This window comes from Perca flavescens, chromosome 10, assembly GCF_004354835.1.
Source record: "Perca flavescens isolate YP-PL-M2 chromosome 10, PFLA_1.0, whole genome shotgun sequence".
In the NCBI taxonomy this organism is placed as follows: Eukaryota; Metazoa; Chordata; class Actinopteri; order Perciformes; family Percidae; genus Perca; species Perca flavescens.
Genome location: NC_041340.1, coordinates 33,398,731 through 33,419,262, shown reverse-complemented (window position 1 = coordinate 33,419,262; position 20,532 = coordinate 33,398,731). Strand labels below are relative to the sequence as shown.

Sequence of the window (20,532 nt, the reverse complement as noted above, 5' to 3'; positions counted from 1 at the left end):
GAAAGAGACTTCAGATACAGTATTAGGGGACCACTAAGGTCTATATAAAAGAGACTTCAGATACAGTATTAAGGGACCACTAAGGTCTATATAAAAGAGACTTCAGATACAGTATTAGGGGACCACTAAGGTCTATATAAAAGAGACTTCAGATACAGTATTAGGGGACCACTAAGGCCTATATAAAAGAGACTTCAGATACAGTATTAGGGGACCACTAAGGCCTATATAAAAGAGACTTCAGATACAGTATTGGGGGACCACTAAGGTCTATATAAAAGAGACTTCAGATACAGTATTGGGGGACCACTAAGGTCTATATAAAAGAGACTTCAGATACAGTATTAGGGGACCACTAAGGCCTATATAAAAGATACTTCAGATACAGTATTGGGGGACCACTAAGGTCTATATAAAAGAGACTTCAGATACAGTATTAGGGGACCACTAAGGCCTATATAAAAGAGACTTCAGATACAGTATTAGGGGACCACTAAGGTCTATATAAAAGAGACTTCAGATACAGTATTGGGGGACCACTAAAGTCTATATAAAAGAGACTTCAGATACAGTATTAGGGGACCACTAAGGTCTATATAAAAGAGACTTCAGACTTCAATATATATAAAAGCATCAAAAAGGCAGCATGTCATAGGACCTTTAAGGCTAAATTACAGTATTCACAGCTCATGTGACGCACACTGATATTAGAAGAGTAATCTCAAATTAAATCCCTTTTCTCAAACAGTTTGTTTGTGACTAACAGTTAGACATAATACTGTATATCCATGCTTCCATCTTTGTAGTTCTGCAGGGGGCTGGAGCCATAAAAAAAATATATAAATAAATAATAATCACAAAATGAATCATCCTTTACCACTTTTTTTTTTTAAATTAATGATGTTCAATTTCTTTCATGTTTTGAATCTACAGGAGAAATAATCAAAAGGAACTCTCATTATACCAGGCAATCATAACACCGGGGCTCGACGTGTCAGACAGGAGACGAGAACAGAAAGATGAAGGACTTGGGGATGAGAGAAAGTGTTTGAGAAAGAAAAGAGACACGGTTTAGGGATTTGTATGTCTGAAACACCTACTGAGTTACATAGTCACAGTTTTGGAAGGAAAAACCGAGAGACGAGTCGGAAGAGCGACGCGGAAAATAAAAGAGGTGGCACGCTGTGAACGACGGAGGGAGGGCATAAAGGGAGGAAATGAGGGAGGAAAGGAGAGAGAAGGCATGCTGGGATCAGCAGAGAGACAAACAGAGAGATGGAGAGGGAAGGCTTTAAAACAAAAGTGATGGCATGCTGTGATAAGCACTGGCTTAAAAGCTTGTCAAGATCTGACTCTGCCGGTACAGTGCCGTATATGTCACGGTTGTCTGGGAAATTTTAGACTAATAGAGAATTAAAAACTCCAATCTTGTACTGCCTGCTCGAACGAGAACTTCAAAATGATGAACTTTTCCAGCCCCAGCTGGGGTTTCAGGCATCCAGAGGCTGAGTCAAACACACTGTCTGTCTCTTTATCATTTAAAAACATGTACAGTATAAAGACACTCGGAGAGTATTTATTTTGCTTTTCTCTTTTTATTCTCTTCCCTGCTCCGTTGCAGGGTCTTATCATCCTTTCCTCTTCGTCTACCAGCACCCTTTCAATTCCTTTCATCTTACTTAGGGATCAGTGACAAAGTGATCTACTCGTATCATCAAAGTGGGAGCATCGCTACTTCAGAAGTCACCGCATCTTTTTTTTCCATATATAAAAGCCGCAGATCATTTTCTACAATAATCGATTAATCATTTGCTCTATGAAATGTCAGAAAAATGCTCATCTCAAACTCCTTAAGCCCCAGATGATGTCTTTGAATGTCTTGTTATGTCCGACCTAAAGTCCAATCCCCAAAAATGTTGAGTTTACTATGGCAAGAGACAACCAAAAGCAGAACAGTCTCACAATGGAGAAGGTGGAACAAGAGGTTTGGCATTTTTGCCTGGAAAATAACTTAAACAATCAAACAATTATAAAACTGTTGCAGATTTTCTGTCGATTGACCAATCCATTATTCAACTGATTAATCATTTCGCTTGCACTTCTTGTTCCAGCTAGTTAAGAAAATGCAACTATATATACTATAGTTTTTATCATTAGCATTATATTGTTCCTTGACACACAAACGCACCGTAGGGAATTAGGCCATATATGAAAAACATAAATGTTGGAGGACATGCAGAACTGATGAAAAACAGAAAAGAAATGATCACCTAAGAGATCGAAACCTTCCAAAAAAATCATCCACAAAAGAAAGAACTAAAGTAATAACATCCACCTGACAGGTTTGCACACACACTCGCGTACACAAGCCCAGACCGCAATGTGTGTTACAGACTAAAAGCATCAGCAGCACGAACAATCAGCCCACAGTCGGAATATTTCAAAATAAATTCCACCTTCCCTCACTCATATGAAAAATGGAGGAAGTCATGACAAGTACGTAAAAAAAATAAAGAGTTAAGGTGTGTTACCTGCTCTGTGGCGGAGTCCAGAGGCCTCACTGACACATCGGCACTCGGCTGTCTGCCTGCCTGGTCCTGTTGAGGACAGACACACACACACACAGACGGTTGACTTAAGACTTGGATGAATGTTTTTTTTTTTAACCCTAACAACTACATTTCACCTTAATTCAAATTCTAAAATCCTCTCGTTCCACACTGTTGTATACCTGTACGGTCCTCACAAGAAGAGCAAAACACTGGCAACAACAAAACAAACACACGCTCAGAGGCTTCCTTTAATTAGGGTATACTGAGGTCTTGAGCAGAGTTCTGAGAGGTGGGAACTAAAATATTCAGAGTGTGCAAGATGACATGCAGCTTTTAGCAAACGCCCTCAACTCTAAATATTTCATTATGACCTCTTTTTTGAAATTTCTCCTGAAAAATCCTTGTAGGTTATTAGTCCCAAAAGGATTCTATTCACATTTACAATGTTTTTAATACAATCAACTCTATTTAAATATTTGCAGTTGCTGCACTACATTATGTTCATGTTGATGTTATGCTACTGGTGGGTGCCTCTAAATAATGTTTGTTCAGCTTGGATCTTAAGAGTCACATTCAACAGAGCGTAAGCTGAAATGGCAGCTTAACTGGATGACAAAAGTTCCATAATGAACTTTGAGTCATAACCCAAGGTGAGCATTAGGGCTGCAACTAAAAATCAATCGATTAATCTGCCGATTATTTTCTAGATGAATTGTTTGGTTTATAAGAACTATAAAAAGTCAGAAAATAGTAAAGAAAATAGTAAAGAAATGTCTCAGTTTGTCAAAGGTCCAAGGTGAGCTAAATGCTAACATCATGTTCAGCAGGTATAATGTATGCCGTATGCATCATCTAATCAATTCTAAACCAAAGTATTCGACAAATGGCCATTTTGAAGCTAGATGAAAAGTCATGGAATCAACACAGTGATTACAATTCATCCAATTCATCATGGCGATCCATGCAATTCTTTGAGACATTACACTCAAAAGGGCCCTATTTTAACGATCTAAGCGCACGGCGCAGGTGCGTTTAGGGCGTGTCCAAATCCACTTTTGCTAGTTTGACGGCGTAAAAAAGTGTCCGTACGCCGGGTGCATGATTCAAAAGAGTTGGACTTATTGTCTTCATTAATTCAGAGGTGTGCTTTGGGCGTAACATGCAATAAACCAATCCGAGATCATCTCCCATTCCCTTTAAAAGCCAGCCGCGTTTGGACCTCGGTGCATTGCTGTTATGATGGCATATTTGCACCGTAATATTTTTATTTGTAATCTTTTGCGTGTTTGTGTGCTGCTGCGCTTCCCTGTGTGTGTGTGTGTGTGTGTGTGTGTGTGTGTGTGTAACAAGCATAGTGTGCGCATGCTGTGCATGATCATATGCGCATTTTACTAAGTTGCTGTTAAAATAACTATGAAATGCTGCATTATTGACTTTAGACCAGGTTTTTGCTGGTCAATGGCGCGATCACTCTTCTGCTGCCTGAAGATAGCAATACGCCCAGAATGCACCTGACCACACCTCCCTGTAAGACCAGCACGGCCATGGGCGCAAAGCTGGATGCAGGTGCATTTGCTATTTAAACGATGCGGGCGCTGGATGGGAAACTGACATCTGCGTTGGTCTTAAACTAGCAAAAACACTTGCGTTGGGCTTTGGGCTTTGGGCTTTGGGCTTTGGGCTGCGCCGGTTGCAGGACAGGGCCAAAATCTCAACCTCAAGGTGGCGCTAGAGGAAAACTCAGGGAATCACCAAAGTCAGTAGGACACATCCGTCTGTTGAATGTTTCGAACAAAAATGTAAAAGCAATCAATATCAAATGTCGTTGATATTTCAGTCAGACCAAAGTGGAAAGCTGGAAAGACCAACCTACTTCTGCCATCGCAGAGACGTGCCGCTAGCGCGGCTAAAACTGATACTGTTCCTTAAATTAGTAAGAACATATTCATTTTATATTTAAGAAGAAGCAGAGATTAGAAAGAAAATGGTTGCATTTGACAAGCTATAACCAGTCAAAGTTGAGTACTAGTCTTGTGCGGATTGGCGATCAGATCATATATCGCCGATTTTTTCCTACGCTTATGTAGTAAATCACAGTGATTTGAACTAACTTACTGTCAGAACTATAATATCTAGAATCTGTGGCCTACGGTTTATTTTCTCGTGGAGTGGTAGGTCCCTCTGCTGAGCCACGTTAATCAGCACGAGTGACGAGTCAATTTTAAATTAGGGATCGGCCGATAATTAGTTGTTAATGAAACCGATATGCAGTTACAGTGAAAATGAAAATCTCTAAGTCTAAGTTAAGATTTTGGAATGTTACAAACTCAAACACAAAACGTAGTTTAAATGCTTTAAGCAATTATTTAATGAATTAGATACTTTCAACATAATACGCAGAGATAGTCAGATAGTGTTGTGGGCGGGACTTTAAGTCAGACTCAGTTGTGAGTGAAACAGAAGCAGAGGGACAGACACAGAGCTGTAGCGGAGCCAAAGTAGTGCACTTTTTAATTAACTTAATCAGTTATCAGGCAAATAAAACACTGATACAGATCATCTGCAAACTGCCCGATAATCGTCCAGGGGCTGATAATAGGTCTATCCATATTTTAAATCCTTGACGTTAATTACAAACCAGTTCGCTGTCTCTTTTCCATGGATCTGACACTATCCAGACAGCCAGCCAGCCTCCCTAACTTCCCGGCTGCTGCCAGGGGACGGGAGCTACATTAGGTCAGCCCGCACCGGTTAACGTTACTGGGGGGCTAAGATACAGCAGCTAACGTTATCGGTTATCAGGCAAATAAAACGCTGATATTGCTGCTCCGCGCCCTGCTATGCCTTGCTACTACGTGCTACGCTCCGCAGTTCCCTGCCACGCCCTGCTAAGTCCTGCTACATCCTGCTATGCCCTGCTACGCAGTGCTAAGTGCTGCTACTCCCTGCTATGTCCTGCAGTGCCCTGCTACGCCGTGCTATGTCCTGCTATGTCCTGCAGTGCCCTGCTCCGCAGTGCTAAGTGCTGCTACTCCCTGCTATGTCCTGCAGTGCCCTGCTACGCCGTGCTATGTCCTGCTACTCCCTGCTATGTCCTGCAGTGCCCTGCTACGCAGTGCTATGTCCTGCTACTCCCTGCTATGTCCTGCAGTGCCCTGCTACGCAGTGCTAAGTGCTGCTACTCCCTGCTATGTCCTGCAGTGCCCTGCTACGCCGTGCTATGTCCTGCTATTCCCTGCTATGTCCTGCAGTGCCCTGCTACGCCGTGCTATGTCTTGCTACTCCCTGCTATGTCCTGCAGTGCCCTGCTATGTCCTGCAGTGCCCTGCTATGCCGTGCTATGTCCTGCTACTCCCTGCTATGTCCTGCAGTGCCCTGCTACGCCGTGCTATGTCCTGTTACTCCCTGCTATGCCCTGCAGTGCCCTGCAGCGCCCTGCTACACCCTGCTGTGCCCAGCAGTGGCCTGCTACGCCCTGCTCCGTCTTGCTATGCCCTGCTACACCGTGCTAAGTCCTGCTACTCCCTGCTACTCCCTGCTATGTCCTGCAGTGCCCTGCTACGCCGTGCTATGTCCTGCTACTCCCTGCTATGTCCTGCAGTGCCCTGCTACGCCGTGCTATGTCCTGCTACTCCCTGCTATGTCCTGCAGTGCCCTGCTACGCCGTGCTATGTCCTGCTACTCCCTGCTATGTCCTGCAGTGCCCTGCTACGCCGTGCTATGTCCTGCTACTCCCTGCTATGCCCTGCAGTGCCCTGCTACACCCTGTGACACCCTGCAGAGCCCTACTACACCATGAACTACTACAACTACTAACATTTCTAGTCATATTTCCATTATCTTTATTGTGACTATTATTGCCACTGTTCATCACACCCCCAACCGGCACCGTCAGACACCGCCTACCAAGAGCCCAGGTTTCTCCCTAAAAGGAAGTTTTCCTCACCACTGTCGCACTAAATGCTTGCTCTTGGGGGAATTACTGGAATTGTTGGGTCTTTGTAAATTATAGAGTGTGGTCTAGACCTACTCTATCAGTAAAGTGTCTTGAGATAACTACTGTTTTGATTTGATACTATAATTGAAATTGAATTGAACATTAACGATCGAGGTCACCTGGTGCGGAGCTTTGCCTCCAACACAACTACTGTAACAAATAGCAGTTCTAGTGACACTGCAAACCACATAACCAACCAGCTATTTTTTTATACAGATTTATCTGGGTTGAGGGGGCAGGACATCCATTGAGGCAGGGTAGACCATAGACAGGTTGCCTGTCCGTTAAAGGTAATTCACACTAGGCCTACACGATTTGGGGAAAATATGAATCACGATTCTTTGCCACGATTTTTTTGTAATGTTTGTTGCACACATGAACCATGACAAAACAAAACAAATTGGCAGTACCAGACATAGATTTTTCTTTTGGCACCTATAGCACATTGCACATCACCACAAGCCTGTAAACATAAAGGCTTCAATAAATAAAGAAAATACGTAGGCTACCAAAAATAGTGACATATAACACATTGGACTATATGGCCCTGATTTTTTTGTGATTATTGCGGTCAAAATCCTTGATTATGCGGCACGTTTTCTTAAAAAATGCGATGGAATATGCGGGATATTTATGCAATTTTATGCGATGAAATTGCAGGAACTTGCAAAGATTGCGGGAACTTGCAAAAACTGTGGTTTGATGAAAAAGAGAAAAAAAAGTGATTCCCCCAACATCTTGCTTTTTGATGATCTTCACGTCGCATAATTACGTCACTTCATAACGTTCCCATGGCAACAGGGGAAAATGGCTGCTCTTGTGTGAAGTAAATGCAAACTTTTTCTACTTATGTGCTAAGATATGTGACTTTTTTATAACAAAAATGCGGGGATTATGAAATCATGCAAGTCCTGCATATTTTGCGCGGAAATCGGCAATTTATGCGGCGAAAGTGCAGCGTATTTGAAAAAATGCGGCCCCCGCATAAATATGTTTGTTGAACATGTCTTAACATAATTAAAACATGTCAATGTCAAATGCTTTCAATAAATTAACTGAAGGAGAAAAAAAATAAAAATAAAAATCGAAGTCATTTAAAAATTAAATCGCAAACGGGTGAATCGAGATCGCGATTTTAAAACGATTTATTGTGCAGGCCTAATTCACATTATCCCCTTTTGCAAATGATAAGGAAGCAGTTAAGGGAGTGTTTTTTTTGTTTGGTGTTTCAACACAGTTGATCAGCCACTGTCCCCGAGCAGCGTGGCGATTCCAAGCCTGCACCCGGCCACATCGCTCATCTTTAAGCCACGGACACGCCCCAGAAATACTTTATGTGATGCTCGCCAAATCAATCAATGTGTGAAATGACTGGAAACGCTGCGCCAAGGCAAGTTCTTCCTCTGACAAAATACAAGGCATCACATCACACACTCACTGAACCTGTCACATAATTAAATGCAGATGCATTAAAACTTAATGAAGCATCAGATAGATCCATCAAGCATGCTGAACTTAATGACTTAGAGGCAATTTGTGTAATCAGAATTTAATACGTACATATAGCTCTCTGCCACACACACACACAAACACACACACACGAGCCCACAGACAGACATATAGTATAACTAAACAGATATTAATAGCATTGAAATACAGTGTCTTCTACATGAAGAAATCACAGTTCCTAACATGCTCCTTTGTGTTAATACGCACCTATTGAAAGGCACTGGGGTGTGGGATAGATTCATTACGCATGTGTTCAAATGAATGACTTAAAAAAGGAACCTCTGATGTAGTAGAGAGAACTATCAGTCTTTTTTTTTTCTTTCTCAAATGACTGGAATTGGCAGAGTCACTTTACCCACACGCACACGTCGTCACGGGCACAGTTGCTCTGTAACACGTTCTCACAGTAAAGGTGATTTTTATTTTTTTGTTTCAACCGATCTGTATGATGTTATAAATTACGTTTTAACAAGGTACAAAATATTTTTATAGAAACTTTATGGAAATAAAAAATGTCAAAAAGGAAACTGCAGAATAGAAGCAGAACAACAGGATTTATGAAACATATTAAATTATTATATATGGAGCTGCTTTTCATATATAATGAATTCTTCAGGGATTTTATTCAAGCAGCACCCCACGTACTTGTAAAATGTATTAAAGTATTAAAAAAAAAAAAAGAAGAGAAGAACACTCCCTTTTCTTGCATTACGATGGGATTAAAGTTGATGCAAAGGTGTCCGAAAGGTAACTTTCCATCTCAGAAAGTCTCATCTTCCAATGTTCATAATTATCAAATTATGAATTATAGCGTCTGCCCTCAAAAACTCTCTTCTGGCTCGCCGCGTCGAGGAGAAAGTGTTTTAATCAGCTGGGTGACAAAGGCTGACAGGTGCAACCGCTGCATCAGTGCAGCGTGCGTCAAACACACCTCTTACCGAGTTTCTGACACGCACGCACGCACGCACGCACGCACGCACGCACGCACGCACGCACGCACGCACGCACGCACGCACTTCTAGTGTGAAAGAATTTTTTGGGATAGTTCAGACTTTCGGACCAAATACAAGGAGCTCTGGCAGGCTATTGTCGTGTTATAAGACCGGGGAAGCTCAGCGCTAGTGTATACATGATAGAGAGAGCGACGGTGAATGCGCTCAGAGCAGACAGGGGTCGGCTATCACAGCAGCAAATAAACTGGCAGTTTAGTAGGTTGTGTAGTGTAGGTTTCAGTTAGGGATGCACCGAAATGAAAATTCTTGGCCGAAACCGAAAACCGAAAAAGAGGAAATTAAGACCGAAAATCAAAAACCGAAAGAAATTATGCCAATTATTAGTACCATTGCATTTATGGCTATGACTGTGTACTAACTTTACTAAAATCAAGGCGTTGCAATTGTATAAATTAATATTAAAGTTTAATTAAAAAAATATCTAGCAGAAATATGGCTACAATCTGATAGTCACATACAGTATATAGTAGCCTAAGAACAGAATAGCTTACCTATTATTATTATTATTATTATTATTTGAGGCACTTTCTTGCAGGATTTCACTGAACATATCAGACAACAAGGGTGCATGCCCCTCATCTGGTGCAGCGAGACAAGTCTTTTTTTCTGCGCTCTGATTTCCTCCTGCTCCGTGCGCTGCTCCGTCTCCGTCTCCACGCAGGTTCTCCGCATCCATCGCGGCATGGATCATTTCTCGTGGGCTCTGCTTTATTTCCGCATCCAAGTAATGGTCTTTATAACGCGGATCAAGTACAGTTGCGATGAAGTGCAGAGGATCCAAATAGATCTCACTGAAACGTGTGCTGACAGACTCTAAGAGCGTACTTCTCATTGTTTTCACTCCGTGGTCCGTCTCAACCTCTTTGCTTAGGAGACGCTTTGCAGGTGGATCGGGTACTGACACACGTGCAGGTCGCGGTTTCTGTTTGCGTCATCACAACATTTTCGGCCGTATTGTTTCGGTGATAAAAGTATTTCGGCCAAAAACCGAAAATGCCGAAAAATTTTGGTTGCCGAATATTTGGTGCATCCCTAGTTTCAGTGTGTCTCTGAAGAAAAACTGTAGCTCTTCAAAACCCAAGTCAAGTCCCCGTGTCTTGCTTCTCAACAACGCAACAGAACAAAAAAAAAAAAAAGCCGCGGTAGCACAGGGAGAGCAGCAGTCAGTTGGAAAAACTCTGACGCAGAGGGAGGATACGAGTACGTCATGTATTAGTTCTTTAGTGCGCTTGCATAACTGTGATGTGAAACCAACACGAACCGGATCAAATGTATACGATGTAACGAGAACGTGAACCTTGGTCCAGACTTTCAGGTGCGAAAAGGCCCTGAATCTGACGAGCAAAGTCATCGCGCTGAAGTATCGAGTGATTAGCCTGATGTCATCATACTCAGATTCTAGTCAGAATAGGAGTCTGATACTGCTCCACTGGGCTGTGATTGTGGGGCGTGTTTCAACCGAACCAGGAAAGAAAATGCCTCTGCACTCAAATGGATAGACCTACAACCAATCAGAGCAACGGAGTATGTGACGTATGCGCCCCATCTTCTCAGCGACCATTGGGGCCAGCTGATGAATTCAACTTTTGCTGAATGCCGTAGGAAGGACGGCAAAAACATCTTTCCGATCAACAAATGCCTTGACCGCGGTTCTCTCTTCCTCTTTTAGAATGACCGCGCTGTCGATATCTTCTGTAACAGACGCGATGGCGGAATATCTACACTTCTCAATTTTCAGCCGTCTTTGTTGTAAACAAATTCAACCCAAGCGCTCTTTGGTGACGTGGTTGATTACGTTACCGTTGATCATCTGTCCATCATCGTATAAAGCCCGCCCTGACAATGTGATTGGTCAGAACAGCTCTGGTTCGAGCATAGTTGCTCCACAACGGATCGAGTCCAGACCGAACTTCCCAACCTCAAATGTTGTGGGCGGGGCTAAGTTCGGCTGGCATCCAGGCTAACAAGTGATAAGTACAAAACCAGAAGTTCATCTTTACCTGTCTCCGGTCACTCCTCCTGTTTCTCTCATCCAATACGATTCTGCCGTCTTGGGGATCAGACTCCTCCCCAATAAAAATCTCTTGAAGCTCCGCCCACTGGAAGGCGCAGTCTGCCAGCTGCCGCCTCTGCTGCTGGAAACGGCAAATAGTACTGGTGATCGCAACAATATACACCCTGACAAGCCGACATCATTTTCAAAACTATTTCTTGGCATGTGTGAATGGTATTGTTCACTTGTATATGAATTTTCTTTTTGTGGGAATTTTGCTGACATTCTTAAGGAGTACAACCTGCTGGGGCTGCACAATAAATCGTTTTTATCGTCATCATGATATCAACTGGTGCCATAAACACATCGCCAAAGACGCTCAGAGATTTTTTTGTGTTTGTTAAAAGAAAATAGAAGCAGAAAACTGCGCTTTAAAATGTAACTGTCATTCTGTTTTTTAGTGGTGCCTTTTATATTCAATTTAATGTTAACTTTGTTACATAAAAAGACTGTTGGAAATGATTTCTTTTCATTAATTTTAAATTCAACGAGCAATTTGTTGTACGTCGGCAGAATACAGAAAGCAGCAGATATGCAGAACTGCGTACGCTTTAATATCTGTTTTATTTAACGCAAATAATATTGTTAGCGCGATATTCAACATTATTGCATAGCACATATTTTCCTCATATTGTGCAGCCCCACAACCTACAGTAAAACTACAGCTCAAGGATCATCGACATACACATAGGTGCAACAGTTGCAGGTTATTGTGGGGTCATAGGAAATCGTACAAATACAAGCTTCCGAGCTGGTGGATTTTAACTGATCTTCTCGTCCTGTGAAAGGTTTTATTTCTGAGTGAATACAGAAGGAGAGTGTGAATAAGCAGCACTTACGTCCTCTAGCTTTTGCCGCTGTTCATGTTGCTGTTGGATCCTCTTCTGTCTGTCGGCCAGCAACTGCTGCTTGTATCGCTCCTGCTCCGCCAACTGCTGCCTGTGCTGCTGCAATGCCTCAACAGGAAGTATGATCAGAGTTAAAATACACATAAGAAAAATGGCACAGTAGGCTTTTCACACTCTGAAGTCTTTGATTTAAAAGGTTAAATATCAGGGATGCACCGAATCCAGGATTCGGCCGTTTATTGGGCTTTTTGACGGGGTTCGGTTTCTGCCGAACATTAGAATTTTTTTCCACCGAACCCTACGCTGGTCGACGTTATGACGCCGCCGTTGATTATGGGAAGGTGTTTACGTAGGTTACAAGTGTCAAACTCAAATCCGGCCCCTCGCACATTCTGATCCGGCCCGCATATCAATTTAGGGTCACAATAAATTTTGGCCCGCCTAGTTGTGCGCCAAACCAAAAACACGTGAAACTGTTTTTCAACTTGCAATTACGTGACACTCAAAGCTAAATTTGGCAAGTTTTCAGACTATGAGACTCAGAAATTCCCACCGTAGCAGAGAGTTTGCATATTCAGGCTGTGAAAGAGGTTGTTGTGAGTCAGCTGGGTGGTAGCCTACTTAGAAAATGTAATCATTGTTTTGCTCGAGTTGCTAAATTCTAGGATGGTGATGTGTTGTTTGGCAGTACTTTCAGTCAGAAGAGGGCCATTCAAGTCCAGCTACATGTTCAATTTGCAATGCCGATTTGTCTGGTGGTGGCGAGGACCCTAAACAATACACAACATGGCCGCTGTTACAACATTTGGTATGAAACATCCGAAAGAATACGAGTTGTTCATGAAGGAATCTACAGACAGCAGCCAAAATGCAGCAACTTCAGGTACGCCAAAGGAAGGACAGTCACAGCTAAAAATGTATATGCATAATGTTGCCTATTCTTTTCTTTTTTTTACAGTTAAAATAAAATGAAAAATACATTGCTGTGGACGTTGTTTACTTCATTAATATGTTTACTGTGTTAATGGACTGAGGATGGGAGTAGGATTCGGTATTCGGCAGAATCTTAACCAGTGGTTTTGGTATTTGGTGCATCCCTATTAAATATATATATATTAAGTCAACCAAGTTAACTTCTGCACTAGTAAAACCAACACTGAATAATGTTTAACTTTGATCCAGGGTGAAATGGCCTGCTGTTCCAACTGGGACATGAGCCGGTTACACCTAAAACTTTAGCAAGACTAAATTGTGAAATAGGATTAGAGCTTAGAGTGGACATTCTGGGCGTCACTCTACTTTTCTCACTAATATGATGACTTTCCACATTTGAGTTGAGATGATTTGTAAATGTCTTGTGTGATAAAACGGCTAAATGAATGAAATGAATAAAACTCAACTTGCTGCTCTGAAAGCCCAACTTGTAACTAAACGACAGTGTGACTCCATTACTAATAATAACCAATTCTTTTTCATCCTTATCGATTCATCTGCCAATTATTGTCTCGGTTAATCATTTAGTCTATGATTTGCAAAGTAAAAAGTGAAGTGGAACAATGTCATTCACAACTTCTGAGAGACCTCATGGCGTGGTCTTCGATTCGCTGGTTTTGTCCAAAACCCAAAGATTTACTGACACATTGGACCCAAACAAAAACAAAACCGAGGATGGGAAATCCTCTCGATTGAGAAACCAATAGAGGTTTGACATTCTAGCTTGAAGCAATTTATCAGTTATCCAAATAACATGGATACACACACTTGACTGATGCCATCATCACCAGGATTGGAAATATACTGCTTATTATGAACAAATGGGGAAAAAAGGTCGCACATGACCTCGACACCTACCTGTTGTCGTTGTTGACCCCCAGCTCCCCCGTGGCCCCCCTCTCTGCCCCCTTCACGGTCCTCCGTCTGCAAACGGAGAAACTCCCGTCTCAGCGTCCATTCACCAGGAACGTTCACTATGGAGCTGAAAGAGAAAGAGAGGGAGGAAAATGGCGTTAAGTGGCAATAACGGCGACTGTCACTGTATGTACTAAAGCGCTGTTAATTCACCAATGAGATGGCCATGGGCACAGTTCCACACACAAACACACACTTAAAGCTCATCTTAGGAGAGAGTGCTTAGCTCCTAGTGCCATCTGCTGTTGGACGTCCAGGGACAGCAGAGAGGCTAGTGCATCTGTCCAAACACACACACACACACACACACCCCCTGTAGTGATCCACTAGCTGTGCGTGTGAGGAGCACTTAAATGTACACTAGGTAAGCCTTATAAAACTAACTTTCTGTCATATTTGCTGAAACTGACCCTATGTTCCAGTAGAACTACATGAAGCAGGTCATTTAAAAACAAAATGTTGCTCCTCTGGCACCACCTACAGCCTGTAGTGCGATTTGCAAAAACCCACTGCTCCCTGTTCAGATGCACCAATCAGGGCCAGTGGGGGGTGTCTAACTGCGTGTCAATCACTGCTCATGCACACACATTCATTTTCCCTTGTGGGGGGAGGGGCTTAGGAGACCAAATTTCTGGCGCTTTTTCCAGCATTTTTGGGCTCTTTTTTTTAATGCTTTTGTCACTTTTTTCAACATTTTGTTTTTAAATTCATGGTCAATAAACCTAATTTATATGATATTATACCTAATTTTTTTGTTAAAAAAAAATTATTTTGACTAATAATTAAGATCAGAGGATGTTGAGTGAATCACAGACTGGTTTATGTCAAAGTTTAGTCACAATGCTGTTTTAAAAATAATTTAAACATGTTTATAAAATTGAATAAAACACCCAAAATTCAATAAAAGTAATTGATAATTTTGCGTGCAAAGATCATCCATGCATCCATGTTATTGTTGGGCATTTTGGTTCAAAGAAACCCATATTTTCTGATCAAATTTGACCCGAGGACAACACAAGGGTTAAGCAGCGGGAGAGTTGATAATGACGTGAGTGTTAATCTACCGATGAGCACTGATAACGATGGTGATTGGCCATGATACATTTTCACACATTTCTGAGACACCGTTTGCATGTTGGCCTGGATTCACTGACCGTGTACGCTTGATACAACATACGCTCTGCATATGGAAATCTGCGGCCACTGCTGCGTATCTGAATCAGTTACCCACTGCACGGGTGTCCTTCATCACACTTTTGTGATGAAATCTCTCAATCTCATCATGCCTAGGCTTTTACCTGGGCTCTCCTTCCTCCTCTGTCACCTCGTCATCGTCTTCTTCACTGCCACTGTACTCATACTCTGGACCCTCTGAGAGAGAGAGAGAGAGAGAGAGAGAGAGAGAGAGAGAGAGAGAGAGAGAGAGAGAGAGAGAGAGAGAGAGAGAGAGAGAGAGAGAGAGAGTGAAAGATTAGTAATTTATTTAGTAATATCAGGTCATTAAAACCCATCAAATCTAATATCTCCTTGCAAAGATCGCAACTGATTGCGATGGAAATGGAAAGTTAATAATTTACAATGGAGATGCAAAGCAATGGAAATGGAAACTTAATAATTTACTGCCCATTTTTCTCTTCTTCTATTAGAGCTGAAATAAGTAGGTTCAGGTTACTTTATTTGTACCTGTAGCTACATTTGTTTTGCAGCAAGATGATTAGTTGATAAAAATCGATTATTCGATCCAAAGAACATTAATCTGAAACTATTATGGTAATGGTTTTCATCATTGATTGGGCTATTTCTTCAAACAAAAAGGCCATCCCGACAGCTGTAACAGTTTTTGGCGGCTCTTTTTCTTTTGTTGCGTTGTTGAGAAGCGAGACACAGGAACTTTACTTGGGGTGGTACTTAAGGAGCTGCAGCATTTATTCAGAGACAAACTGAAACGCTGCACATTTACTACCACTTAACAAGTAAACTGCTGATTTATTCTCTGCTCCGATAGCCGACAGCTGTCTGCTCTGAGCACATTCACCGTCTTTCTCTCTCTCACATACACGTAAGCACTGAGCTATTCCTTAAGGAGATTCACCGGTCTTATAAAACGATGATAGCCTGCCAGAACTTCCTGTAATTGGTCCGAAAGTCCGAACCATCCAAAAAGTGTTTTCATACTGCAAACGAACAGAACCATGGTTCCGTTTGGTCCGGACCGAGACCACCTCTTTTGATTGGACTAAAATGTGGTCTTTTGATCCAGACCGTGGTCCGAGGCACCTTTCTCACCTGCAATTTTGGCTCGGACCAAACTGAAAAGTCCGAAAGTCCGGACCAAATGAGGTAGGTGTGAAAATGCCCTAAGACATCCCCATGGACTCTGGGAAGATGTGACACTATGTGTTTTTTTTTTTTTTTTTTTTTAATCTTTTACAGACTAATTGATCAATCGTGAAAATAACCAACAGATGAATCAATAATGAAGTGGAGTTGCAGCCCTTAATAAAGCTAAATCAGAGAGGATCTGTAACAGTAGGCATCCTAAACACAGCAGCTGCAGAGCACTGGTGGAATGTGTTCCACTTCACTCCGCTGTCCATGTTAACATGTCTGAGTGTGAACCCAGCAGGTTATCTATCGTAAGAATGATGCGTTCAGCGTTTTGAGGTAAGGTCATGGGCGGTGCTCGGATTGAAGGCCTCTGTGTTTGCACTGGTGGGGGTATTCTCCTCTGGCGCACAGTACTGCGTCTCTGGCTTTCTGAGCCAGCCACTGTTTGATTAAACATTCCTCCATGCCTGCCGTCTCGTTCCTTCGTCGTCTACTGCCAGTAGCAATTTTGTCATTATCGAAGCCACACAAAAGTGGAGTGTGGGCAAACTTGGGGAACAAGAAAGTAAATGAGAGTCTTGTTTAGTGGAAGAAATATGGGGGAAGAGTTGTTACACCATGACTTTCGAAAACAGCAATGCTGAATCATCTCAATTCTGCCCCAATGCATTCACCAAAAAGGTTTTCTCGCTCTTTTACATGCGCCTCCTAACATGGGAGCCATAACACATGTGATTTAGTGTCTTTCCCTGCCCACACACATCATAGTTATGGAAGTATTGTTTTGGTGCAACTGTAATTAAATGTATATTAGGCCTAATAGTTTGGAATGTGTTTCTGAGAGTCTTTCTACACCAAAATCACTGCCCAGGCCAACGCTGTTCCAGCGGGCTTATTGTCCAAAGGCCAGGAAGATGGGCCAGCCAGCTTAGCATAACAACATTTGGCCAACATATGGTGTGAAAGTAGCTTGGGCGAACACGGAACATTCACTTGACACGCCATATGCTGCCATTAACACGCTGAAAGGTGGGTTTGTTCAAGCCAGAAAAAGAAGGCGGAAGACTGACAAAGTCTGCTTTCGCAATGGACAGAGGAAATCTCTGCTCTGTTGCTGTGATGTCATGTTTGAAAGTTTTTGGCTCGTGGCGCGTCTTTCGGAGCCAAAGCTGCAGGAGAACAGAGCAATTTGAGGGTTAATGCCACTTTTGCTGACTGAGAAGTGGCCTCTTTTTGCGTGTGTGAGTGATTCATCTTCCAAAACATACTGTAGACCATCGTTGGCCAAACTACACTCTTGGGTATGCTGAAAATGACACATCCTTTTTGCATCATGTCCGGAGCGTTGGTTTTCTTTCTGCAGCAGTGACTTTTCCCACACGCACTTCACAGACTACCGGCATTTCATTACTCTGGATGGGCATAGGGGCACACACACACACACACAAATGTGGTCTTGAACACTGGCATACACACACACAACATACAGAAAGTCTACCAGTCATTAGTGTGTTTTTATAAGCTAACAGAAGATTAGAACCAGATGGCCATTCTGTTTCCTCCTTCCTTCCCCTCTCAGATTCTCTCTCTCTCTCTCTCTCTCTCTCTCTCTCTCTCTCTCTCTCTCTCTCTCTCTCTCAAACATAAGTATACCTAATGGACAATACGAGGATTTCTCGCACTGCTTGAATGTGAACAAAAGAGGAGCGAATTCATAAATTCTCCTCCCCTCCCCTAACTCTTTTTCTCACAGTATGACTGCCATCACATATTCACCACATGCAACTCATCCAGGGTATAATAAAAATAAAATGTTTGTCTGGCCGTCTCGCCGTCACCCTCTGTATTCAACTCAATTAAAATATCTAGCATAACTGGTACAGCTCAAATTGGCACAAGAGGGGGACCTGTTGTCCAACTAGTGGTAGTGTTTTGCATTTTTAGAGGTGCAATCATATGCATATGATTGAATAAATAAAAATGAAAAAAAACCTTCATAACTAAATCAGTGGTTTCTTGCCTGAAACTTTCTTTTTACGTTTCAGTGCATTGCAGTAATAGTGGACAGATTTGGGTGTTACTATACTTATAAGTGCTGGGTTCCCTGAAAAAGAAAAAAAAAATGAACAAAGTATAACACACGCTGTGTAAATTGTGGGTAACATTAGCAACCTAATGAAATATTTCCATACAGAGCATGCTATAAATTAGCAGAAACACCGTGTTTTTAACAGCCTGAGAGAAGCAGCTGCTGTGCCATCAGTGCAGCTGGTGCACTCCCTCAGCTCAAGTGTGGTGTGATGGTTCTTATTCCACTACAAGCGGCCTGAAACCCACCTACTGCAGTGGATTAGTGAGACATGAAGCAACATCTATTTTGCGAAGTGGCCTACTTGTAAAATGTTCTGAAAATGACTGTTCCAAAGAATTCCAAAAGAAAGTTCCATCGACGCAGGGCAGAGAATAAATGTGGGTGTTAAATCGGTACTGGTGTTCTGCACGCAGTTCACCTTCTGGGTCTCATGGAGTCAAACCCTGTGGGGTTTGGTTTAACAATTAGTGTTTGTGTGTATGTGTTCTCTATATTCAAAAATCATGTCTTACTTTGAAATTGTGAAAGTATGCGTTCACTTATGTCTGCTTGAATGCCTCTTGAGTTTTTAAACGCAGTTCTAGCTGGACCACCCTGTGACTGGAAGTAAATAAAAACCGTACTTTAGTCTCTCCTTAGGCATGAGTTATGGTTGTTACGGAGGCTCCACGCAGAGCTTTCGCCGTAGTCTAGGCAAGTGGCCTGAAATTTATACTTGTGTGTTGGTGTGTGCGCCAATCTAATAGCAGGGCCGGCGTGTGTGTGTGTGTGTGTGTGTGTGTGTGTGTGTGTGTGTGTGTGTGTGAGAGTGTGTGGTAGAGCGAGTGAGAGAGTGACTGGGATTAGCATCGGAGCGAGAACCGACTCTAGAGGCATAGTGAGAGAAACAAAGTGTCTCCCTTGTAGCAGAAAAAGTTAACCCTCTCCTTGATTTCATGTTGTTTATGAAGTAGGAGAACCCGGAAATGAGTCTGAGCCACGGCCGAGCCACGTGCGTCACACAAATGTTTTCGAGAGGTGCACGTAAGGCGTAGATTTAACGCGGAAGCATAAATCACAGAGCTACATTCCCTCCCCACAAACAAACTCGGCATCAAACAGTGAAATAATATCAGCACAGGTTCTCCATCGGGACCCCAGCCCATCGCACATTCCCTAGGATCATGCCCATCCCTGTAAGTCATCCTACAGTACATAAGCACATGAGCTGGATAATTCAGCATTAAAATACAAGAACGGAATTATTACTGACTCACTGGAATCAATTTGAGTCAGTCAGTTTTGCTGCTGTGAAGAATTGAGTAAAATAACTATACTTAAATAGTTCAGGTTTTGGTCTTAATAAAACTAAAACAGCAACCATAACAGCTGACTGCATTTTATGATCAGTGCATTCATCCAGCTACCGTACACGTTAGTCCCTCTAGCCATCCTTCCATCTATCTCCGCCTCATTGCCTTATCCCTTCACACGTCTGTTACCGGTATATCCGTTTCTCCTCACCTTTCTCCCTTTTCTTCCTGGTTCGGTCCAGGTGATCTTTGAGCATGATGCGCACTTGTCTCTCATTGGCCAGATCTCGGATGAAAGCGTGCCTCAGCAGCGTGTCCGTGGCGGGCCGATGCAGATGGTTCTTGACCAGACAGCTGTCGGCAAACGACAAGAAACGCTTCGACCTAAGCCGAAGAAAGAGGGCGAAAGGGAAAACAAACCATGTTAGCGTGAAAGAGATTGTTGTAAAAACCTGCGCTATATAAAATCTGTTTAATGTGCCCTAATAAATGCAAATGTAATGGATTTTTTAAAATTAATTTAGGTATAGGATACATGTTGTCCACAAGCCTTAGTTAGCCCGCTCAGTTATTAACACCATTCTTAGAAGGGCTGTGTATTGGGCAAGAATCTGGCAATACGATACGTATCACGATTCAATATATTGCAATATATTTCGATACTGTGCGTAAGGGCGATATATTGGGATTTTTTTAAAGTATAATTTTTAGAAAAACTAATATTTAAAAAAAAGGACATGATGTTCATAAAAGTCAAAGAACTTTACTTTAGGTAAACAATTCAGTACACAAAAAATCAAACTGCCAGTTTGGGATTGTGGTTCACAAGTTCTTAGTGAGCTAATCTTTATAATGCTAAAGTAGGCCAAAGTTCAGCCATAGCTACATTGTTAGCTTCTAGCAAAAAGTCAGGCACTGCTAGGCACTGTTAGGCAAGGAC

The 20,532-nt window shown here is 42.3% G+C and overlaps 1 protein-coding gene across 1 annotated transcript in view; it reads right to left on the bottom strand.

Moving 5' to 3' along the window:
• The window catches only part of si:zfos-2326c3.2 (mitogen-activated protein kinase kinase kinase kinase 4), a 102,232-nt gene that overhangs the window by 44,920 nt on the left and 36,780 nt on the right, over positions 1-20,532 (bottom strand). Inside the window, exons 10-15 of the mRNA XM_028589915.1 lie at positions 19,804-19,976; positions 15,179-15,251; positions 13,824-13,947; positions 11,964-12,080; positions 11,072-11,206; positions 2,532-2,597 (exon numbers count right to left, since the gene is read on the bottom strand). Coding sequence (XP_028445716.1) covers positions 2,532-2,597; positions 11,072-11,206; positions 11,964-12,080; positions 13,824-13,947; positions 15,179-15,251; positions 19,804-19,976 — 688 coding nt within the window. The remainder of the gene's footprint in view (positions 1-2,531; positions 2,598-11,071; positions 11,207-11,963; positions 12,081-13,823; positions 13,948-15,178; positions 15,252-19,803; positions 19,977-20,532) is intronic.